Source organism: Epargyreus clarus, unplaced genomic scaffold (assembly GCF_041222505.1).
Source record: "Epargyreus clarus isolate Ecla_fem2 unplaced genomic scaffold, WU_Ecla_fem_2.2 ptg000019l, whole genome shotgun sequence".
NCBI lineage: Eukaryota > Metazoa > Arthropoda > Insecta > Lepidoptera > Hesperiidae > Epargyreus > Epargyreus clarus.
In genome coordinates, this window is record NW_027332227.1 from 5,553,620 (window position 1) to 5,579,101 (window position 25,482).

The 25,482-nt window shown below is 34.0% G+C and overlaps 3 protein-coding genes across 5 annotated transcripts; 2 read left to right on the plus strand and 1 right to left on the minus strand.

Annotated features, from left to right (window-relative positions):
- The first annotated feature begins 930 nt into the window (after positions 1–930).
- LOC140750289 (uncharacterized) lies at positions 931–8,233 on the plus strand. Its single transcript, XM_073083733.1, has 9 exons — positions 931–1,108; positions 2,108–2,263; positions 2,679–2,775; positions 3,915–4,047; positions 5,903–5,996; positions 6,309–6,486; positions 6,850–7,401; positions 7,468–7,785; positions 7,887–8,233. The coding sequence occupies exons 1-9, from the start codon at positions 995–997 to the stop codon at positions 8,195–8,197; spliced, it is 1,953 nt and encodes a 650-aa protein (XP_072939834.1). The 5' UTR covers positions 931–994; the 3' UTR covers positions 8,198–8,233.
- On the minus strand, positions 8,142–16,883 carry LOC140750352 (uncharacterized). Of its 3 annotated transcripts, none has more exons than XM_073083825.1 (9): positions 16,488–16,883; positions 15,925–16,083; positions 13,990–14,077; positions 13,266–13,392; positions 12,522–12,606; positions 11,832–11,994; positions 10,135–10,320; positions 9,378–10,056; positions 8,142–9,302 (listed from the first exon to the last, which is right to left on the minus strand). In XM_073083825.1, exons 1-9 carry the CDS (start codon positions 16,611–16,613, stop codon positions 8,264–8,266), a joined length of 2,652 nt encoding a protein of 883 aa, XP_072939926.1. In that variant the 5' UTR covers positions 16,614–16,883; the 3' UTR covers positions 8,142–8,263. The 3 variants fall into 3 exon arrangements, with proteins under 3 accessions (XP_072939926.1, XP_072939927.1, XP_072939929.1); XM_073083828.1 differs by having other exon boundaries at positions 9,145–9,302; positions 9,374–10,056; XM_073083826.1 differs by lacking the exon at positions 13,990–14,077.
- Positions 16,663–18,184, plus strand: LOC140750290 (uncharacterized). Its single transcript, XM_073083734.1, has 2 exons — positions 16,663–16,687; positions 16,924–18,184. The coding sequence occupies exons 1-2, from the start codon at positions 16,663–16,665 to the stop codon at positions 18,066–18,068; spliced, it is 1,170 nt and encodes a 389-aa protein (XP_072939835.1). The 3' UTR covers positions 18,069–18,184.
- The last annotated feature ends 7,298 nt before the right edge of the window (positions 18,185–25,482 follow it).

A 25,482-nucleotide genomic window follows, 5' to 3' on the forward strand; every position in this document is an offset into this window, starting at 1 on the left:
CCGAATACGAGCATTGTGGGCTTCTACCATGAAATATTATTGTAATGACTAATGTCTTCATGAATTCACTATTCTCGCCAAACCTTTCTTGGAATAAAATATCTTCTAAGTTTGTAAATTACTCGAACCTGGCAATACATAACATGCAAATACGATAAGTTATATATTAGTGTTGTCAATGTCAATTGTCAAATGTCAGTGCCAACAGACAATATTTACAACTGTCACATAATTTGCGGTTTCCGACCGTGACGTTCAGTGCCTATGCTTTAGTCACAACCGTTCAAAATACCATACATGAGAGGTGAAATCCAATTCAATAAATTCCAAATAAAATGAACAAATCTAGATATAAGGTAGGAAAAGCTGACATAACATTGTATTAACCACCGAGTCAACAAGTCATAATCTTAGAGTAATTATTATCTGAGGTCATAATTTTATTATGCTTATTTCATTTGAAAAATGAAATGTAACTATCATTATATACCAGAGGCATGAAATGAAAACGAATAACTTGTTTTCTGGATGCTGTTTTCGTTAATCAAATTGTTCCAATTTTTTAACGAATTGGGTTTTTTAAATTTTTCGGCTATTATAATTTGTTAAGCTGGTTATTGTTTTCTACATACCCTACCATCGAAATGGATGAACTGATGAACTCCGGCGGGAACATGGTTCTTCTTCCATACCTTTCAGGTCAATTCATTAGGGAGAAATATTTATGTTCATGATCGAATCTGAAGACTAAATTAATATAAATTGTAGAGTATGTGTTCAGGGCATTACAACTTTATAGCCATAGGCGTTGCTAGCACTTCTGTCGGCTTTTTTATTATATTTATGATTTTACCCGAAACCTTGTGGATCTTTCTTAAACCTCTCCAATTAAAAAACTAAGTACTCGAAACCATCTGGATTACATTATTTGTGTATCTATTTTATAAAGATTTTTTACACTTCATTATAAATCACTAAATTGTTTAAAATCGCCATGTATCTTTACCTACTATTAGTAAATATGGCAACTATTTATGGTGAAACTGATAATAATTGTGGTTCTTCTCTTTGTAATAAGAGTAGCGAACACGTTAATTGTAAATTTCAGGTAAGTACGTAAATTGATGCCATACATTCCCAAGTAAAGTATTCTACTGCTTTATTTTTAAAATAAATATATGGACTTTAAAGAACGTACTTAATTATTTATCAGACAATTTACTGTTTTAATTCACAATTTTATGGAGGTAGAATTATTTAGGGCATAGTGTGGGCTGCAAGCTCGATTGCCATTTTAATCTAACAAAAAGTTCTACTTACGTACAATCTATGTTTCTGTGCAATAGGTTGATATTATCCATGTTTCTAAATAAATAAATGTGAAGGCGTTGGTTGCTTTCACACTTTATAATAATAAAACCTAAATTCCTAAGACAAATGTAAACGACTCGTACATTTTTCTCATGTTAGTGTCTAACCTTAATTCCCTTTAGCCCTTTACGATCGCGTAAATACATATATTACAGGATTTTGAAACGAAAAGGCATCATACGCATTATGAATGGCTATTGCGTGGTTACTGTCAAATCTAGTTTACATTAAAGTAAAATTTATTTGTAAATAATACGAACATAACTTCGATAAAAATCCGAAGTGCGTGTCTGAAATTCGAACATTGGACCTCTCCTGCCTACAATTTAGAGGAATTTGAAAACATTATTCCTGATTTTTAATCGACTTCAAAAATGAGGAGATTTCTCAATTCGACCGTATATATATTTTTTTTAATTGAAGAATTTAGTAAATAGTTCTAATGTTACGTCAGGACCTTAAATGCTTTTAGGATTGTCGCTAAGTCTGAAAATCCCTTCAATAATAGTCTTATCTGGACAGTTTTCAAATACTTTGTAAAATGAAAAATATTCATTTTATAATTTATGCTACTCAGAGTTTAAGTAAGACCTAATTGTTACCATCCATTTAAAAATCACCCGCAGTGACTCTAACTTCAATATTAATTTCATAAATATAAACAATATAAACAAATATTATTCAAGTTTCTAGCTAGCGCTAAGTTTCACCCCTTTAAGTAATTCAATTTTTAAAGTTGGAGGGATCTGCCAGACACTGCATTAACTATGAAAGGACTATTAAATCTGAGAGCGACAAACAACTTGTTCTGGAGAAAATAAACCTGCGACGGAACAAAGTGGCCGCCGGGGAGATAAGATCCCTACGGCCTGCGGAAAATATGATGAAGTTGGTAAAGTATTAAAACATACATGTAAATCATTTTATTGCCGTGAACTCTTTGTTTATTTTATGGCGTGTAAACATTTACTACGTATGTGAGTGTCGTATAATATATAACACAGCCATAGATTAGTAAAGATTACTCACTCCTAACAAGAAAATGTACCCAGTTTTGAGAATTGAAATAATTGCGTAAAAAAGTTTTGCCACGTCTCCGTGCTAAAATGTCCCTAAAATATTTGAAATAATTATGTAAATTACGCAGTATTCGTTATTTATTCGTAAATATTCTCTAAAAATGTTTTTATTTCTCAAGAATTAAAAAAAATAACTTATTAATAAGCCATTTGTGGCTTCATTCAATTTCAAGTATCTTTACTAATCTATGAACACAGCTTAAATTCTTTAGCTTCAATTCATTTTAGCACTGGAATGAGGAGTTAGCTGTTTCTGCCCAAACATGGGCGGATCAGTGTGTTGAATACAGTATACCAGACGTCCAAGATATATGCAGAGAATTGGGTAATCGGTTACATATATTGAAATCTTCTTTCATACCAAGCTTTATACTATAGAAGTAACTAATGAGGATGCAGGTCATACAATGGTGTGATGAGTAGAAACTGCCACCCGTGGACATCAATAAACTTAAATAGGACTAGAGTACTACATCAGATAAATTACAGTTGGTTTGCTATTTTGAAGATAAGGTTGGAACGCCTCGTACTAGTGTTTTGCCCTTTCTCTTCGAACCTGAATAAAACAGTGCCAAAATATAAGGACGAAACAGGTGGCACGGTGGTGTCTCCGAAGTCACTGTATAAGGATCTATACAGTATTGTAACTCGGCCCTGTCCTTGAATTATATACCTACAGGGCCGCTGGGCGAGAGTTCGCGTTAGGACTGCGCTTCTACAGTATTTTAATAACGTCTGACTTCTAGTGTTTTGTTATAAATATTATATTTTAGTCTTTACACAGCCGCTCCTTATTAGGCGAGAGGTTAAATGACATTTTGTTTTAGTGGAAAATAATAAGTAAATTAATAAGTTATAATAAATAAGTTGCAAATTAGTAGGTATGAAAAGTGTCATTATAATTTGTTCATGTTAAACGAGAATGGCTTTTTGCTATTCGAATGTCATTTTCCTTTGTCCTTACCATTTATTTATTTATGAATCCAGGTATTTTGCTCGGAGAAAAATAGTAATGCCAATCTTTTAAAAAAAAAAACAAATCATGATAGTACCTACTAGTGTACTAGTACATAAGCTATATAATTGTTTAATTAAAAAAAATACTACCAAATAAAACCGCCACTCCGACCGTACACCACTGCGGCACATTCACGACTGTTCGCATACCGAGTGTATACCGACATCGAGGCGCATAGGTATGACTCGGGTTTGTATAAAGATAGAATACTGTATAGATCGTTACACTATTCGTTACACTAAGTCGAATCATGCAGAGATTTCTATTTTTAGCTTTAATAATTAGTGATACACCATTAATAAATCAATTATAAACTTGTTTTTGGAGCATCTGTAACAGCCAAATTCCTATTATCTATTTTGCAACTAGGTGAATACAGGCATAGCATACCCATGAAATGCAAATTATTTTCTTATAAAAAACCAAGGAAGGCTGAAATGTTACAGGTAATTCTTCCGTGGGCCAAAATATAGCAACAATTTATGGAGATTCACCAGGTTTGACACCAGTGACGTTAGTGGACTTGTGGTACATAGAACTCTTGGATTTGAACTCTTCTCTTATATCACGGTATCAACGGTAAGTTCTTTTTTAGACGCATCGCAACCACACTGTACCATAACTACGTCACTTATGTCACACTGCTGTGCACAGGTCTTCTCAGAATGAGAAGGTTTAGGCCATAGTCCGCCGCGCTGGCCGAATGCGAATTGGTAGACTTTACGTACCTTTTCAGAACTTCTTTTGTATTTTTTAAAGATCTCTTTGGTATGCAGGTTTTCTCACTACTTCACCATACAATCATGTGATAATAATTAATTTCTATTATGCACATAATTTTGAAAATTCAGAGGTGCTGTGCCTAGGATTTGAACTTCGAACCCTTCGGTGGACGGGCGATGCATGTAAAAAACGTAAGGTTTAATTTACACGGACCACATTTTAAGTACCTACGTTATCACTAGCGACACATAAAAAGCCGACTTCACCATACCTAATAAAGTAAAGTAAAGTGTAAAGGATGCGACCCTTTAAATTTTCACAATGCCATGTACTTCCATAATTGTTAGGATAACACTACTTAAAATAAAAATTAGTGGTTTGGAACAATCCGTGAGCAAATGCGACACGCACTTGGCCACTTATTGTAGTTGCCTAAACTCAGCCACAAGAAGCTACAGCGATACCATTCATAATTCATTCGTAATTTTTTATTTGCTTAGAATAAGGTTAACAAAGGTCTTATAGCTACAAATTTCTCTCATTCTGCCGGGTCGGCGTGCAAATTTTGTATACATCGTAATTAAAAACAATTTACAATTGTCAATATTTAAAATAATTGATTGCAATATACGTAATTTGAATATTATACAGTTATTGATGTCAAGAAGCATAAGTTACATTATATAGTCATTAAATGAAGTTTGTATGTCAATTCTCCTTAAATCTAAATAATCTTTAACACAATAAAAACATTTAAACACAAGCCATAATGTCAATTTGTTTTTAAACTGATTGTATGTCAATTGTTTTATGGCATCGGGTTATAAATTTCATTCACGACACACGTAAGCGCTTACCATACGCTGCTTATTCTACGACGCTGCCTTGTGATGTGGGTGCTGTACGTGTGAATAGCCACTAACTAATAGTTGTAATCGCATACCTAATAAATTAATAGATTTATTAGTGAACTATGCACACCATTTAACTAATATTAGCATTGTAGTGTAGTAATCAGCAACACTTAATAGTTTAGGTATCCATGACTCTGCTTTAAATATCTCATAACTATTTAGGTATTACAATTTAGTTTATGAATCTAATTTAGTGCTTGTCTAAATTGATCTAGATCAAAGTGAAATTTATATTAAACCTAAAACATTTAAATTAAATTAATCTAAGTCTAGATTTTACTGAAGAGCTTGTTAGAAATTAATAAAAGGGTATTTCTCAATGAAAATACACATTTCTAACATATTATACCATCCACTTTATTTTAAGTTGAAATCATTCAAGCACATGTCATCGTACACTAATGTTGTTTAGTTGAGAAATTATTGTGACCACCGTCATTCACCATTTTGATAAAACTCGAATGTTGCATTGTGCAGCCAAATATGCAAACGTTTACACTATAGATGAAGCACACGGGCATGCGTCTACCTGACGGTAAGTGGCGACCGCCGCCCATGGACACTTATAATAAAATGCATCCAAGACAAAGAGGTAAATCCTACCTAAATTCGGCCACAGTTGCTACCCGGAAGGCTCAGTAGGAACATCTTATAAAACTAAATATCTCTTCTTTTACCTCACTTTTCAAACTACAACATTGCAGTGCTTGGCGCTGTTATTATAAGGTAGAAGTAGATGTGGTGATGCCTCCAGAGTCAAATTACAAAGGGTACTTTCATTTTAACGGTTTATATAGGTCTTCGGTAACTGGGTCGAACCACTATGACTACTTCACGCAGCTAATGTGGGCTGAAACTAGTGAAGTGGGATGCGGCGCGGTGAAATTTACAGTAAGATATCATTTTACGATAAAGTACTAATAGCTTACACGACTCACTGAATCACTTTAAACTGCATTTGAATACAAGAAGAACTACGAGTATAATATCTTAATACTCGTATATAAATGACAAACAGGGCTATTTTAAAGCATAATATGTCAGTATTTTTTTTCTATTTTTGATAAATTAGAATTTAGTATGGTGTTTGCTCCAATGAACACCACATTTTTAGCGGCAAACGAGTATGAAATTGCCATTTAAATTAAAAGTAAACATTTTTTAAATTTATTATTCATTACTATATAAGGTGTCTAATTACAGGAACAGGATATAAACGAGGATAAAAACAATAAAAGCAGAACAGTTTATAGACTGGTGTGTAATTTCGCGCCAGCTGGCAATCAAGTTGGGCGACCCGTATATACTTATGGGTTGCCTTGTTCACGGTGTCCTTCTAATGGTACATGCGACCCTGTGTATAAAGCTTTATGTGGTAAGAGTAATTATGTTACATAGTGAATACAATAGTTCTTTTAGAATTCGGTACCATTTTATGGCATGTACGATTCTGTGTCCTGGTATGAAGCTTGTAATAAGGGACTTAATTAGTAGTGATTATGTTTCAGTCTTGTCACTTGTGTCTATTTGGAGTTTATCTGATACATAACATTAGATATACAGATAACAGGCTACAATAGACACTTACAATCCAGTGCAATGTCCGATTAATACCTATAAAATTTAGATATATGAAATTTTGACAAATGTCTGTGTGTATGTGCCTATCTAATTACATCTTACGCAACAGTGAAGTTTTAGGTATGTTTGGTGGGAAATATTACATAAAATCTTATTGTTTTAGCTCAAAATAAAATGAGTAGAGTCGAAATAAATCAAAGGAACCGCAGCATTAAACAACTAGGTCCAATGAATTCCAATCTACCTCATAGGCCTACATTTTTCAGTATAACCGAACCATATATTACAAAACTGGAAAAAGACGTTAAAAATTTTACTGGAGTGACTCCTGTCTCCGAACAAAATGTAGATTATGATGAAAACATTTCTTATGATTTATTCTCTGACTTACTTGAACAAACAACTACAACGATCAGTACGTATAGTTCTAACAAAACTACAATTTGCAAAGAGATTTTAGTGGTAGATGATCTCTTCGAAATATTAAAGAAAAAGCTAAGTACTGATCAAACTTTGCGAGATTTACTGCTAACAGGTAAATCATCGCAAAATGAAACGACAGAAGAACCATTTACCGATTCAAGCGTAGCAGCAATAATGAGCCGTATTTATAAAAATAAAGAAACAATGACTGCAACCAAAACCACAAACAATGAATACATAAATTCTACGTTGCTTGTGGATTTAGTAGAAGCAGTGATTTTTCGAAATAATGGTGAGCTGAATGGGTAATGTTAGTTTAACATGTAGTATACGTTTATTTATATTTAACTATTTCCAGATAAAATATCAACGTCTGATGTTACCGAATCAAATACTCAATCAAATTTCAATGTGAAACCTATTAAAATACAAGCAGAACTTGGAGAAATTGGATCTAATACGGACTTCACAGGTCATTATTTTTTTCCTGAAGATAATAATGATGAATCAAGCAGTGATGTAACTGAGGATTATTATGATACGTCAGAAATCTCTGTATCAGATGTCGCATTTGAAATTGAAGACTTAAGAAGAAATAAGGGAACAAAAGATTTCCTAGAGGAAATTCTGGAATCTGATTTTGTAACTGAGGCTATATCACAAACACAAAATAATGGTAATGACCACGTTAAAGAATTAAGCAGATAATTGTGGTGTTATGACTTTGGTTATCAATTTATTCTCTCGTGGAAGTTACTTCGATTAATTATGTTTTAGAGTATAGCAGCCATATAGCTAAGAAAGATAATGAAAAAGAGATTCAGTATACCTTCCCAAAGATAAGAAGTAGAAGACGGAATAGTAATGATACATTTGTGGTAAATTCTGAAAGCGGTAATATACGTGAAAGGCGGAAATCACTAGATAGATTTTTTAGTTACAATAATTTATTGAAAAAGTTAGCATCAGATTTGAAACTATTAAAATTAAATGATCAATTTCATTGTTCTAAAAATAAGTCTGTAAAACAAGTATTGAGTACAATTACATTATTTATTGTAATTATGGAATATATTGTTATTATGTAAAATTAAATATTGTAATAAATATAATTTAAATATTTATTTTATTTATATTTCATATCAAAAACTTTTTTATTCAAAATTAAGTAAATCTATAAGAAAAAATAACAAAAATGTGCATAAATTTTGACTTTTAGTTGCCTTGCTGCAGCGACATTGGTTATGGGTAAAACTGGTTCTGTTATTTTTCCATTTTTCTATAATTTTATTGAGCACTAGATAATATAGGTCGCCATAGGAAATATCACTGTCTTTTCTTTTGTTTGTACTACTTTTACACCGAGAAGTGTCTACACCGTTTCTTTTTTTAATTGTGTCTTTGTTTAAAGTTCTATGATTTAATAACATAAATCTTTTGTTTCTATGAGAATTTCGTTTTTGAACATTTAAGGAGCGACGTTCACAATAATCAGATTCATCCTCATCTTCGGTCTCAGCGACAGCTGTCTCGGTTGTTAATGTTGGGAATATATTCCTGTCCATGTAGTCACGTGTGCACGTAGAAGTGCGAGTACAGCCTTCAACGTACCCAGGTGGTGTTCGTGACCCGTGATGTCCACCACCTGCACCAGGTATAATACTCCCCTCATTATCTGTTGCAGAGGCAGCCGTCCACGTGCAAGTTAGCCTTCGTGTGCAATGCTTCATTCTTATAAATGGAGTATTTGTAGTATATTCCTCTGATGCTTCTTCGACTTTGTCAGATGTTCGTTCGATATTTGTTTTCATCGTTTCAGTCGTTTTTGTCGTCGCTTTTGATGTTGTCGTTGCTGTTGATTTTGTTGTGCCTGTCGTCGTTTTTGTTACTTCAGTTGAGTTTGGTGAATTAACACGTCTTGCATTTAGATTTGGCTTCCGAAGAAGCAATAATTCATCAAAGGATAAATATTTTTCTGTACCATGATTAATTTTAGATTTTTTTGATTCAATAGTTATTGATTCAGTTCCAAAAGTTTTGAATCGAGCTTTTTTAGCTTTCGGTCGTCTGTTACTTGGTAAAGTTGTGTATCTTAAAGCTTTTAATTGGGACTCTCTGTCATTAATAAAGCTATCTATTTGCCAAAAAGGTTTGAAAGTCGATAAATCTCTAAATTCTCGTTTTTTTACTATCCTGAAATTAGAATATTATTGTAAAGCAACAACATCATGTAAATGGTTTAAGAAATATGATATACTTTTTACCTGCCTATTACTGTGACCTACACTTCTTTTACTGTAAGGTTTACTTTCGTGACCTTTCTTACGAGACCAGTTATTATTCTCATTAGGGTTAGGGTATAAATTATCGTAAATATCTGGTGGGTTCCTCTGATTTCCCTCCCTGTCTCCTTTGGTTCTAATTAAATTAGGACAGTGTATTGTTACACCCTCGACATTTTCGCATTCACAGTTTAAGTTATGCTGGTTTTTAGGAATCGTTGTTGGATATGTTGTTCTATGTGTACTGCATGGACATAGTTCTTGCGGGACTACGTGGTTATTGAATAATAATGGTATTGTCCTAATTCCTTGAGTTACCATTTTACAACTGGTTATCCCGCGTGTGCATTTATAATCATTTAGGTGGTAAGCAATTGTTGAACTGTGATCGCAATCACTTTCCTGGCCATCAGTACTGCGAGTACATTGTTTATTGAAATAACTCTTTCTGTAATTATCTTGGGAATTTATAGCACTAATCTCTAACGGGTATTTTTTGTGATCTTCCATTAGACCACTTTTTGTGGGTTGATCATTAAATTTAAAAACGTGGTTGTGGTACATTCTTGAATGTCCTCTTTCGTGGCCATCTATATGATTTTTGGATACATTTATGGGACTTTCCCAAAAGTTTAGTTGTCGGTACGGACTATCGGTTCTTCTGGCTAAAATTATAAATTAGATATTGTAGAAACCTACTGAAAACAATGTAACTAACGATATATACCTTTACATATACTCACATTTTACTTTGGTTCTTAAAACGTGTCTCATTATTTGATGTCTAGGGCCCTCAATTTCCTTTAAATTGCGGTTTATCTGTTTTATATTGTTATAAAGTGGATCTATTTCTTGTTTTACCGAATCATTTGACAAATTAAGAATCCTGAGTAAGCTGCTTACTGGTAGATTCGGCGTCGTTAATTTTGCTGAAAGGAAACATCGTAATAAATATTTAAACTTAATTAGAACGAATGTGATAAATGTAGAAACCTATTTAAAATACATTTTATCCGCAATTTATTTTAGTAGGTATGCCAAGCTAAGTTATACTTTACGTGATTTAATTATAACGCTAAATATATTTTATAGTTTTCTTTATAAAATGAGTTTAGACAGTAAATTAATAAGTTTATTGTATATTCATGCAAAATTATATCTAATTATATATAAATATTGTATTATTATACAATAATCATTCATAACAAATGTTCAAAGACATTTATGTCTTCATTTTAAAAGTTTTTGTACACAGAGAAAGTAATAAATAATGAACATAATAGAAACAAAGTACCACTTTAGTTGTTTACAACTAAATATTGATTGCTTTTATATTCCTAAATGGGAAAATAAACGAAGTTGAACGTTTACATAAAATATTGTAGTAATACTATTGTAAAGTTTAAGTTTGTTTTAAAGTAATTGTTCCAGGAATTAACAATGAACTACCCAATACTTTATATACGAAGTCTACAATGGAAGGATTATTTAAAACAAAATATCGTCAAATAAACTACAAAAAATGAATAGAGAAACTATTGTTAAGACCAAATAATTTTAGATTTTAGTAAAAATGTTCCATTTTTTATATTGTAGAAGTAGCAAACAAGGTTGCTGTCGAGCAGCTATTGGCGACTGCCGCCCATTGACATTTGTAATTAACCCCAAGTAGATCATCAACAACCCATTACTGTCCCACTGGTGGGCACGGGTCTCCTCTCATAATGAGAAGGATTAGGCCATAGTCCACCAAGTGCGTATTGGTAGACTTCACATACCTTTGAGATTGTTTTTTATAAATCTCTCAGATATGCTGGTCTCCTTACGATGTTTTCCTTCACCGTTTAGCAAGTGATGATTAATTTTTAATACGCACATAGCTTTGAAAAATCAGAGGCCTGGGATTTGAACCTTGGACCCATCGATCGAGAGGCCGAGTTTCTTAATCACTAGGCTAACACTGTTTTTGTAGAACCCCAATAACATCAGTTGTACATAAAATTGGCCACACATATAATACAAAGCATTGAATGTAGAGCAACTTCTGAGGACTAATATGGCCGCCTCATATGTAAAGCAAGGCAACCGTTAATTGAATACTACTATATGATGTGTTAATACTACTTCACCTGGACTATATGGTTTAACGCGTGGCCACTTTCAGAAGAAACCCTTTGCCCAGCAGTGGGACAGGAATGGATCAACAACAAATTCTATACTACTTAACTTCAGGCAGATGAATAAAAGATAATAAAAACAAGCTTCAATAAACAATAATTAAATATAAATCTGAATTCCTTTTGCCAAATATGGATTGTATCAAGGCAGACTATATACCTATGAAATTTATAGGTATAATCACTACAGCTAGGGTAAGTAATGAAATATATCGTGTATTTTCATTTTCACAAAATTACCTTTTTTGTTCAAGTATACTTACTGACTGAGTGACGTTGGGTACACAGCCCTGGAAATTTTCCATCCGGTACCATTTCGTTCCCACATTGTGTTCCTGGAAATCCTATCGCGTAAACCGGTTTTCCATAAACATTCCCTTTTGGTGAGAAGTTACATACGATTCTATCTATGAGTGCGTCATTTACCTGAAACAATTCAATATTAAGTACGTATAAAATGAAAATTTAATGAAAATGAAATGAAAACGAAATGAAAATGAAATAAAAACGAAATGAAAATAGAATTAATCGGTTTTCCCGTGGTGGCACCCGGTTCAAATACCAAGCACGTTCTATGGATGCGCGCGGATTAGAAGCTGATTATAATAATATGCTAGATATTTCCATGACATTCAACAGTGCAAAACTCTTTCAAGGTAATGTCTACAACACACGATGAGTATAGTCAATTACAGTGTTCTCGAACATCATAATACGAAATTGGTAGAGTTGCCCACTAAAATCGGTATATTCGTTCTAAAGTCGTGGAAAAATCAAAGCACTTCGGTATTTCGGTAGGATAGGGCCAATATCGGTAGAAATACCGAAAAATTGGTAGGTTCGAGACCAATGGTCAATTATTAATAATTCGCATTTCTATTTCTTCTATTTCCTCTTCATTCTATGAGAAAATCCCAATCGGGCAGTAAGTCAAAAGAAAGTTAAAAACTTACTACAAACTTAGCTCGCCCACATCCTACGCTTTCGGTTTCAGCCCAGATCAATTGGGTGAAATATTTACTGTCGTGATCCTGAAATCTGTGCAAATCGTTAGTTAAGAAAATGTTTATGAATATTAAAAGTGTTGATAGAACCCTTTGTTGTTCGACTATGGTGGCGCCACACCTACATCAGTGTTAAGCGCAGCTGTGTCTAGTTTGAAGGGTGACATAATTTCGCGAGGCGTTCCAGCTTAATCCTCAGGGGTAGCTGCGCATCTGCAGCCAACCGCTGGTAGGTGACTAATTATGTTTTTTTTTTATATAGTTTAACCTAACGATTAGGCAGATGTGCTACCTGATGGAAAGTAGTCAACGCCGCCCATGGACATTTGCAACACCAGAGGAGTCGCCAATGCATCGCCGGCTTTGTATGAGAGCTCTTTTCGTACCTTTTTTTAAGAGCCCCATGTCATAACGCTCCGGGAATACCTCAAGAAGCTCATTCCACATCTTACACGTCCGCGGCAAGAACGTCCGTGTCTGGGGTCGATTACAGATGTACCAACGTGGGCGGCAGTAGTCAGTTACCAACAAGTGGACTGCATGATTATTCGCTACTCCTATTTATATTATAAAAAAACACAATGACCTTTTTAACTGATGTCGGAAAAAGAGGATGTACTATGTTCGGTTGTATTTTTTAATATACTTCAGTGTAGTCTAAACGACATCATGAGATTAAATATACGTACTTACTGATAATAAGAGACACTGCCGGTGTACTCCAAGGACTGCATGAACCACATTTCTACAAAGCTTTTAACGTTGAATCCCGAGGACGGATTTATAATACTTGCGATATTTTGTCCAACTTTTCTGTGCTCTGGAAGCAATAAAAAGGAAATGTGAAAACTCGTAGCGTTTTCTGCGCCAGTCTGACATAAAGGATATTAAGATTGGTTTCTGGCTAGGTAGACTTAATTGAGTGATATCCATGTGTATTTATATTCCATGTCTGAATTTGGATTCATGTTCGGATAAGAATGCTTTTACCACAGTATAAGGATTTATACTGTGCTTTTACTGTCGCGGGTGTGTCCCCCGCACGGGTGTTCCACACGCTCTCGTGACCCTTCGCGGATGAAACGATAGGATGCAGACAGGCATGTGGGCGAGACGTTGATGATTTGGGATAAGTATTTAATCATTTAAAGGTATTTGAGGTTCCACTCCTGAGACACTATCCCCATACCTATTGCCGCCTGATCACTTCTTTTACCACTGCCAGCTCTAGGAAGCTTTCCAAGTTAGTCCTCATTGATAGCAACGCATCTGTGCCCATCCTTATGTAGGAATATAATCTTATAAGGGGTTGATTATAGATGTCCATTGGCGGCAGTAGTCATCATCTGACATTCGACTTGCTCGTTCTATATTTTAATATTATACAAAAAAAAACAAGCGTTACATAGTATATTACCCAAGTCTCTACACTGGTCCTCCTTCTCGGAAAGGTCACATTGATCGACCCACCTTTGAGCGAATGTTGCTAGCTCTTCGGACCAACCCTAATAAAATAAAGTTACGTTAGAAGATTCAACAGATATTAACTTTGTGGATGAAAAGGTATTTTGATGTATTTTATCCTTTGATCATTTTGTCATAATCTCTTTGAAGTTCGATATCTATTTCTAAAACTATTGTAAATTAAAAATTAGTAAACCTCTTATGTAAAAATTAGACCAGACGGGTTAACAGGATTGTGAAAACGACGATTGAAAAGCTTATAAGTCGTCGAGCACGCCACTTTAATATTTTTACTTTAACTTTTATATTTGTCATAGTTTTACTTACATACAAAAGATACACTTTTGCTGATATTCTTTTATGGTTGTTTTAGTGTATTTTCATCAATTAAAATGTCAAATGAAGGGCAGCTTAATAATGTATTTGAAACATGAGAAAGTTGTCGTAAAGTACGCGAGAAAGATCTGTTTACATAATTAGATTTTTGAAGAATTGTGTTTTATTCCTAAGATTGAAATAAAAAGGTGCTCAAGGATTACTTAAGTTCTAAAAACACTTTAAAATTAAAATTGTAATTTGTGAAAACGTTTGAAAAGATCTGCATTAATTTAAAATGTATTACTAAGTTAATATAAACATGAATGCTCAGTGAATCTAGTTTCATAGACAGAATTTGTCTTCCACTTAGTCAATCAGAGCAATTTGGCAAATGGGCCATTAAGCTAATGACTTGGCTAATATATTACATTAATTAGCGACATAAGACTCAAACTGATTGCTAACTGCATTTTACCATTGCATTTAAAAGCCAACATTTTCACTATTGTGTACTAAAGATAAAATTCAAAATATTTTATTCGAAGCAGATTATTAACGAAATTATTTTTTTATTTTTATTGTCTATGGTCAATATGTAAGGTGTTTTGTTATGGAGAAGCGGCGAAAGACGCCGTATTACACAGGTTTTCAAAAAGTTTGATAATTAAGCCAATGGTGATTGTAGTGCTCAAGCTACTTCAGTCCGCACAATTTTATCGATGAAATTTTTTAAATACGTTCTCGACACAAATTTTAATAACCTGTTTAAATGTTCTTTCTGGGAGATTCGTGATTCAATCCAGTATTTTATTGTATTCAAAGATTTACTCACCTAACACAATCGTACGATTAGTTTTTAAAGAACTTATTTAAGAACATTTTAATTAGATGGTAGCATCTTTGTGGTTTGTGTGCGGATACCCACGTCATATCTATTACTGATTTATGTGTATCCGTAGTGTGTTTAATTCGCATGGAAAGGCACACATAATATAGGTATGATTATATGTTAACATGAGGCTCTACAATTTGCTCCCCATGTGTAGACATATTTGTGAATTTGAAGCCATGATTCGGATTGAGCGAAATTTACCCATGGTTGGGTCGTTTAATAATATAGGGAGGAAAGTAAACCCATATGAACACTAGGTACACGAGGATAAGTTTAGCGCAGATAAATTTATTTGTTAATAGTGACTCGAATGTTTATGTATATTAAGTGTACAGTATTACTAATACGACTAAACCATTATTTGTGGTAAAATAAGCTGATCTTCAATATTCAGATCATTTGAGAAATGTCTTTGGCAACTCTAATAGTCATCAGCTAATTGGTCGACCTTACACATCCTTGAGAACTTTTTTTTAAAACAAGAAATTTCCGAGAATTGCGCGAGGTATTAAAATTGTAATCGACAAGTATAACAACCGCCACAACAACGTGGGCGACGGTGTGTAAGCACTACTGTGTAGGTACTATAAAATATTCGTTGATAACAGAATCTTTATGCCAGTTTCTGCTTGTATGGCCCATAAAAGTAACGACCGTCTCATACGAAACATTTCTTACAACTTTTTTCATGTTAGCCGCTCTAGGAAGACGTTTCGAATGTCCCATGGCGATAAAATTTCTCCGCTCGTTGATTCGATTAACAAGGTCATTAATGTCTTCGTCCGTGAGGAATGTGTTTCTGTCATATTCCTTGCATGACTCACTAGGACCTGGTATCTAAAAATCAATTACATGATGTACATTATTATTATGACTTATGTATTTAGAATCAAAGTTTGACCATGATAACCAATAAAGTAAGATCGTCTTAGGTAAATCTATTATTTGTAAGTATAAGATTTCTCACAGAGCTTTAAAGTTTCATAAAGAATTAATTTTGTAAAAGATACAGCATCCATAGGTAGATAGGTAGGTAGGTGTGTCAATGAATCAAATCAAATCAAATCAAATTGATTGATTTGATTTGATTTGATGAAATAATGTATTTTATTTAAATATATATAAGTGATGATGTATTGTTCTCAACCATTACATGAGATGGTATGTTTTTAGATATTTAGGTCATTCTTTATAGGTCTAGACTACGAGACGATGTTACGGTAATTTATTTTATGACTTACCGGATATTTACATAAGACATGATCGAGGCATATTTTACAATATTTAGATACACATGAACATGACACAATACAAATTAGCAATACAACAAATTTCACTTTTATCATAATAAATAAGATAGAAAACATACAAATAATTAATGAAAGTTACAAAAACTACGTCACGTTCATGGCCTAGATGAATTTGCAATCATCGGTTTTCGGTATCGGTTAAAATGGATTATTTTACATGGTTTGGTTATGAATTTTGTATTTTTCATTATTCTATTAACAATTTGTGTTTCTGAATATTCGTCGTTACCAAAATACGACATATTGGATCACAACAATACAGATAAACCACTAAGTGCAATTCCTGCAAATTTTATAGGTATGTATTCTAATTTAATATTTAAATATACAATATAACGTATGTAATATATCAAATAATTATACACAGCTCTGAAATTTACAGAATACAAAATTAAAAATGGGATAATAATAAAACGACATTCTAAAGAATCGAATAACAGCACCGGCTTGCCCACCGCTTCGAATTTAAAATCCAACATATTTGATAAAATGCTATCTGAGGAAATGCTTGCTATCAAGCAACATTTTCATGAAAAAGACTCAAGTCACACCCCATCTATTCAAATAACATCCAAAAATAATGTCGCTACCCCGACATTAGAGGTAAAACAAAGATGGCCAATACAAAACTGGCATTTCAAATCATCTAGCAATGCTGATAAAAGTGAACTTATATTAAATGATGAAAGTGAAAAGGAGCATCTAAATTTAAGTAATAAAATTTCAAACCAGCATAATGACAACCATCGTAATTGTAATAATACATGTAATAGTCGATCAAAAGATAAAATACTGGAATTAAGAAGTTTGCCTGAAAATTCAGAGATGAAAACTTGTGGTTGCATGAAGACTAATCCCCACTCTACTTGCAGCCAACTTTGTACAGGTAAAAATGATGTTAAGGGAAATCGAATTTGTACGCATCAAAATTATCCAAATATGAAACATGAATGCACAAGGACAACTAGTTCAAAATTAACGTACCTATCATATCCTGTATATCCAATTTATGTGACTTATCCATCCTATTTATATGGAATATCCACATATACAGTTAATCCATATTATCATCCTGATCCGATCGATGAAATAAAAATATCAAAAACGAAGAGGCGGCGTAAATACAAAAAACCTGTTACTATCTTCATAGATGAAGATCAAGAAGAAATAGCTCAAGATGATGATGAAGATAGTCTGGCGTATTATGAGAACTCTATTGAAGTATATGACGCAGATTTAATTAAAATGTCTAGACGTAAATCGACAAGATTACCGAATATTGTTACAAATGTAGAAAACGATGATGATCAAGTTTTGGGTAGCACACCAAAGAGAAACACATTTCTTATTAATAGGGATGTATTTGTAAATAATATCGTAGACGATTTGAAAAAACATTATAATGATGTTGTTATAAAAGACTGTTACTGTTCTTTATCGGCAAGAAGTTATGTTTTAAACATATTTTCGTTTCAGGTTCTTATTTGTGTTTATCTGTTGATATATTTTTAGTTTAGTCAACCAAATAAATTTGTATACGGATAAATAGCGAAGAACGTAAGTAAGTTCTCATTATGTTTTCACAATTCTCCAATTTTGTAAGAAAATAAATAAAATTTCTTCCTTTATTTGTTGTTTAATGACTCTAACGTTAGTTTACTGTAATGTTTGAATATGACTATATGATATCATTATCATCTAACCTGCAATTAAATATATCTTTAATAGATTATGCATTGAAATTATTTCTAACTCTGTATTATTTTTCTATACTCCGTTTTAACCCAACCATAAAGTGTACACTTCTCACCCGTGAAATCCGTTTCTGTATAGCGATTCTATATGTTTCACTGTACCATTATGTCTTTACTAATATTATAAAGAGGAAAATTTTCTTTGTTTGTTTGATTGTAATGAATTGGCTCAAAAACTACTGGACCGATTTTAAAAATTCTTTCAGCATTCGAAAGGTACATTATCCACGAGTAACATAGGCTATATTTTATATGAAATATATTTGATAAATAGATTTTGAGGCGGTACAAAGTTTGCCGGGACAGCTAGTCTATGATAAAGTTTTTCAGGACTACCGCAACGACTTAAATGATTCGATATGCTGCTAGTATCATCTCAAAACGTTAGATTGTTATGGCAATAGTTCCTATTAGCCACTATTTTACTGAATTAAAATATTGTTTTAATACATTTTCATTATTGCAAGTGAAAGTAATCGTTAAATTATAGATTTAGCTGAATTAGTTTATTTTAAAAATAGTTTCTGCAAAGCCTGGTTTTTACCTGAGGGTATGTAATTGGTGCTTCAGTTTATTCGTGTTTTAAAGCGTTTTATTCGTATGATTTTTATATTCCCTTTTCAATTCAATGATGGAAAGCGAGGCGAGGAATGTTTCATTATGAATCATACGAGCATAATAGTCATTTATTAAGTCGTTCTCGTTTTTAACGGATTTTATTAATATTTTTTGGTATCGTTTTACATATGGATTGTTTCAAAGATCGAGATATATCTCTGGTATTTAAAAAAGGCGCTTTGAGCTATGAGTGTATCATAGCCCCACACTAGGATTCCCAGTATCATGGATACACACAAAGACGAATACACAAACACCCAGACCCAGAACGGAAGTCAAAATTCATCATTCAGATATCTGACGACCGCTCTGCGGGTCGTCAAGGGTAAATTATCAACCTCAAAATTATCAACGTGGATCTTTCCGCCTACCGGGTCCGTTTTACCTTCATTTCCCTTACAATATTTTTGGCGTTTAAGTAGCTTAAATTAGTGTAATTGTACCATCTAATGTTTAACAACTGGGCTCGTCCTACACCACCCAGTAGTTTGAATGTTTGCCTAATTATACAGAGTGATTACGTTAATGAGTTTTTAAGACAGATATTCGCAACCATCCAAATTATGTACACTAACAGAAGGTATATTAATATATTGCTTTGTACGCTTACTTATCGTGAATTACGATTTTCTTTACTATTTAGGATGCTGTACGCAAGTTTGTGTAATTTTTCTGATGGCTTTTTCTGCCAATCAACCCTAAGTGCATGGAAAAAATTGGCGGCCTGTGTCATTTTTGCTGCTTCATTTGTTAATTGTTAAAATGTTCACTTCTTTGTTCACAATTTGGGGACCCTGTGAGGTCGGGATTCCTGGGCACGGGCCACCTGGATCTTTATGGTGAAGATGTTATTGGCTGTGATCAAATGTAGTTTCATTGGTAGTTAGATCGGTGTCCTAGTAAGATAAAAATTGTGAGCGAGTATTCGATGGGTACAGATAATATACACAATTTTAGAATATCATGGAACAAGACAAACTGTACCTACTAAACTTTACATCTATTTTATTGGAATAAAATATCGAATATTTAGATAGCTATTTCCTTTTATTTCAAAAACGCGATTGCCGAATGGCCACGAGTAAAATGTTTGACGAGTTTGTAAACTTTCTATTTTCAATCTAAAGTTTAGAATTGTTTGTGTCCAAAGAGAGTTTTGTATTAAAGTAAATAGACCGTAAAATGGACACAATAAGAGGCAAGCTTAATATTTAGATACTCCTCATGGAGACTCATTTGGGTTTTAATAAGTGGGATCGGACTTCGGGCTGACGTTTTCCTGAATAATAAAAAAATATGTTGATAACAACACTACTTGTCGGGTCCAAAAGTGTCACACATTTCAAGTTAGAATCAACCATACAAAAATTTAATACAAATTTCTGAGATGAGAGGATTAGCGTGTATAGTCGACAAACCTTCGCGTGAATGTACTCTACAACTTCTTAAAGTTTTATGGCGATCGGATAAATGGTGTACTAATGCATAAGGCAAACAAACAGATTCGTATTTAAAGCTCTTATTTAATTTTTCTCATCGATTAGTATGTGAGGATCTAAAACTAGTTAATTCAAATTGATTTAACTAAATTTTTCAGATACGGTGACTTCATTTAAAATGAAAAGTGGCACATGCTGCAACATGACCACTTATTTTTATTGCCCCCTATGCTATGAAATTTCTTGCTGGACACCTAGAACAAAATGACGTTAAAAAAGCCTGATAAAATATATAATAAATTCTGTAGGTAGGTACATTATACATTGTCCCTGTAGTCCCGGGGCTAGAATAGGGCTACGGTATCCCCTGCCTGACGTAAAAGGGGACTAAAAGGGGGCTTCCGGGGTTGCGGGCGTCAAGAATGGGAGCTCGAACCGTCCAACAAGCAACCCCGGGAAGGACGGCGGTGTGTGTGGCCGCATACCGTCGTAAATACCAGGTATGCGGGAGTAGCGTAAACTGCTCCCCCCAGGTCAGAGCCAGAGGACTCCGGTTGTGTTCCATCGGAGATCCCGGAGTTCTCCGGCAAGCGCTGAGGACGGCCACCGGGGGGTTTTAGCGCGGTAGAAATCCCACATAACACCTACGTCGTCGGGTACCTTTTGAAGGTTTCCCCCTCGTAAACAAAAAAAGGTACATTATGCAAATATATGCATATAGTATAGCGAGTCTTCCTGTTTACAAGAAAATTAGTTTTAATTATAAATTAGCACAAAGCACTTTATTCTTGTACGCGGTTCCTGTGAAATTTGTTTTGACAATAATAACATTAGTGAGAGAAATGTTTAAAGCGACAACAGCAACTCAACAGCTGCCTTTTACGATTCTTCAAACTTTACGCACCCTTTCGTAATAAAGTTTCGGTTACACTGAAATAATTGGACCATTCCTTTACGTTTATTCCTTGCTGTAACTTTTGCAACATGAGTTTTTTATGAGCTATCGAAATTCACCTGATTCAGATTACATGTATAATGGCCGGGTGGCGCCAACCTTGTTATATTTTATGTGTAACCTTTGAAACGAACTTAGAATATCTGTATTTCGTCGAGACGTTTGTGTATTTACTCATTTAAATATGAAAACATTTGTTAAGAGGTATTTCTTTATTATATTTCGGTTTCTGTAAGTGTGGGTGTGTGTTGGGTGCTTCTTTTTAGTTAAGACTCTTTTGTATATCGTTTATAAAACAAATAGTAGTTACTTACTAGCTGACCCGGCAAACGTTGTGTTGCCATATAAATAAAAAAATGTTAAGAGTGAACAACCTTTATCACATAGGGGTATGAAAATAGATAGTAGCTGATTCTCAGACAAATTTGGTGAAAATTGGGAAAGCTGTTTCGGAGGAGTACGGTAACTAACATTGTGACACGAGAATTTAATCTATAAGAAGATGATAAGATGATGATGATAGATTAAAAATGACATTACATTATACAAACTTGTAAATACTATATGAACAACCGTTATTTTATTGAAAATTTGTGATTTTTACTGTCATCAACCCATTACTGTCCCACTGCTGGGCACGGGTCTCCTCTCGGAATGAGAAGGATTAAGCCGTAGTCCACCGCGCTGGCCAAGTGCGTATTGGTAGACTTCACATACCTTTAAGATTTTTTTTTTATAAATCTCTCAGGTATGCAGGTTTCCTCACGATGTTTTCCTTCACCGTTTAAGCAAGTGATAATTAATTTCTAATACGCACATAAATTTGAAAATCAGAGGTGCGTGCCTGGGATTTGAACCCCGGACCCCTCGTCGAGAGGCCGCGTTTTTTACTAACCAACGATTACGCGATTTTTACTAACCAACTTTATTCTGTCGACTTTCGATGTCGGTGTTGTTATATACCTTTCATAATTTTCCCCAAAACAAGAACCCACGCTAAAACAAGAAAATAACTTCAAAGAAGTATAATATTAAGATCCGCTGTAAGAGGCGACTAGAAGGGGGCATCCGGGGTTGCGGGCGGCAAAAGTGAGAAGTAGGAGTAGCCTGACGGGGTAACGTGCTAAGAGGACTCCAGTTGCGATCCTTTGGAGATCCCGGAGTCCTTTATGCAGCTCCGACGACGGCCACCGAGGGAGTTAGAATCTCGCATAACCCTATGCCGCTCCCATGGTACCGGGTAACTTTTGAATGTTTCCCCCTCGTTAACAAATATACTCTCTATGTCCTGCTTTATTTTAAACATGATATGGGCACCGTAGTACGTTACAAGGCAATTCCCTGTGATAAAGGATTGGATAATTTCCGTAATAGGTATTACAGTAACTAATTGTTTCGTGACGTCTTGCTTCGTAAGCCTTTACGAATAAGCAAGCTTTTGTATCTGATTAATCGGTATATTATCTACTTGAGGGTATTATGGGGATAGTTGTGTGAAAATATACTTTCTTGAGTCAGAAAAATTAAAATATTTTATAGATTTTGTGTAAAGGAGTATGCTGCAACCCTCCCTTGGTTTTGGAGGGCACCATTTTAATTAAATTTATAATAGGTAAAGTTTCTACGTCATCCTCTGAAATTATTATGATCATTGCCAAAAAATATCTCAAAATTTGTTCAGCTGTATACGAGATAACATAAAAGACATTGAAATACAGCTATTGTCAATTTATGCTTTAAAGATTTTCATTTCAGAATGAGATCAAAGCTCATCAGTTTTCATGTGCCTAAAGGAATATTGTGAAAGATCATATTATTGTAAATAGAGTTGAACTGTTATAATTCTAATAAATTAGAAGTGTATTTTTTATCTCTAAATCAAAATCCATATATTTTTAATGTTATGAGAAGTACTAATATATTTGCAGATATATCAGAGTTATTGGTAAAAGGAGATTTCTGATTTATCATTCCAAAATGACACCAAATCTCTACAGCTTTTGTATATCTAAAGGTCAGGGTTACCGAACAATACTTAGATTATTAGCTTAAAAGGTTCCTACAATATTTTAGGCGTCAACTTTTGCCAATAAAGTAATGGTACCGCAATATTGATCAAATTTTCTTAATAGCAGGTATTGTACCTATATACTTGTAAAATAAATTTAGGAGTAAGTAATTACTAATTTTTTACAAGAAATAGGTATTGTGTCAAAAAAGATATACAAAAGAAAAAGCTGTCATAATAAGTGGCAATATGCGAGCCTTCTTTCATATCACCATAAATATTTTACCCGACTGCCAAGGAAGGGTTATGTTTTTAAATCATTAGAATTTGTTTTTACAATTGTAACATTACATACACGTGTATATCGTTAAAATTTCAATAGACGAACCGCAAAACCTCGAAAAATATAGCTTTCTTGTTTATACCACACTTTGCTTCAATTTTTTATGTTTGGTACTATGGGCGGCAGTAGCCACTTACCATCAGGTGGACTGCATGCTCGTCTGTTAGTCCTATATTATAAAAAGGGTCCTTCATGGTTTCAACCTTCGAATATAGAACCTTAAGTATACATTTCTTCCATATCTGATGCGAATTGTTCACGAAAGTTTCCGGTTGACAGCGCGTATTGAATTTAAGCCAATTTATGACCTTTTCATGATTTAATTGCCTGCTTTCTAATGAAATCAAATGGGACCCACAGATTAATATGCGTTCCGTAACACGAAAGCGGGTATGGAATGTAGCTAAACCCATATAAATGTAGACCTGCGTTGCTTGTATAAGCATTTAGCATTAAAGTAAGTTATTGTCCCATCTGTTCCGTTTCCAGAGCTCTGATTTCTTAATGTACGTATATAAAATTAATTATCCGTTAGTTTAATGGTGAATACTAGATTAGTAAAGATATTTCACCGCCTTGTTATTGAAGGAAGACACAAATGGCTGACACATACGTAAAATGGCTGACGGTTTTCCCTTTACATCTCCGACTGTCATGGTGTAATTTACGCAGAACAATGCCGACATGTGCAGTTAAGTGGTGCAAAAACAACACGGAATCGAAAACTGCGAAGAAATATAGTTTTATTCGTAAATGCTCTAAAAACTGCATTTTTTAAATATTTTTCAAACATGAAAATAGATTACAGTGAAAATTTCAATTGTCAAATTGGTTACATTTTCTTGTTAGGAAAGTGAATAATCTTTACTAATCTATGGGTGAACATCGTGAGGAAATATATACGCTTCAGAGTTCTTTACAAAAACGTTCTCAATGCTATTGCTGTGAGAAGTGTATTTATCCGCACTTGGCCAGCGCGGTGGACTGTGGCCTTTTCTTGAGGCAACCGCCAGATTGGATTTAGAATAACGTCATTAAGCTTATCGTGCACTGTCACCCAAACCAAAAGTACAAGCAAAATTTCCGCCAAATCGGCTGAATTAACTATTTAAAATTCAGTTGTAATATTCCGACCCTCATTTACATACGAATTAAAAAGGAAAGTTAAATACAAGCTTATAATTGTAATGAGAAACCAGTGAATGAAATTTATCTATAAAGGGATTGTTCAGTATTTAGAACTGGTCGAAATACTGATTAGAAATAAAAGGAGTAAATTCAAAATTTAAAAGGTTGACGTTTCTGTCATAACACACATTGTACAGACAGTCGGTATTCAGATTTCGTCACGGGACGTATAATATAATTTATATTTATTACGGGGGTCCTGGGGACCTATTTGGAGTCGCGAGTGTGTGTGCATCACGGTCGATCGGTCGCCGAAGGGAGCACCGCACAGTTCTACGGTATTTATACATATATTCACCTACATTATTGTTTCTAGCGCACAAGGGTTCCAAATTATATATCGGATTAGAAACCAGCGACCTAAAACTCTACATTTTGGTCACTTCGAGTCGGGATTCGGGTTTCCGTGCTCGCAAGTATATTCTTGTGTGTTGGTGAACAGTAGTGTAGACATCGGCACACGTCCACGTCGTTTGTAAATACTTTGCCGGATTATAAGTATTTACAGCGGCTGGACAACATCAAAAAACGGGTGTACTCTACAATTATTACGTAGGGATACACGTATTTATTTCGGTTACTATTTTATTTATGTACATCGGGTACTACAAGAAACGTCAA

Bases quoted from the DNA above. Each gene is read 5' to 3' on its own strand.
- LOC140750289 (XM_073083733.1), top strand. From the start codon at position 995: ATGTATCTTTACCTACTATTAGTAAATATGGCAACTATTTATGGTGAA. The intron at 5,997-6,308 runs GTAAGATATCAT...GTCTAATTACAG, and splicing joins GCGGCGCGGTGAAATTTACA to GAACAGGATATAAACGAGGA. The intron at 7,402-7,467 runs GTGAGCTGAATG...AACTATTTCCAG, and splicing joins AGTGATTTTTCGAAATAATG to ATAAAATATCAACGTCTGAT.
- LOC140750352 (XM_073083825.1), bottom strand. From the start codon at position 16,613: ATGTTTTCTATCTTATTTATTATGATAAAAGTGAAATTTGTTGTATTG. The intron at 13,393-13,989 runs GTAATATACTAT...TATTGCTTCCAG, and splicing joins GGACCAGTGTAGAGACTTGG to AGCACAGAAAAGTTGGACAA. The intron at 10,057-10,134 runs GTGAGTATATGT...TTATAATTTTAG, and splicing joins TTTAAGAACCAAAGTAAAAT to CCAGAAGAACCGATAGTCCG.
- LOC140750290 (XM_073083734.1), top strand. From the start codon at position 16,663: ATGAATTTGCAATCATCGGTTTTCG. The intron at 16,688-16,923 runs GTATCGGTTAAA...AATTATACACAG, and splicing joins TTTGCAATCATCGGTTTTCG to CTCTGAAATTTACAGAATAC.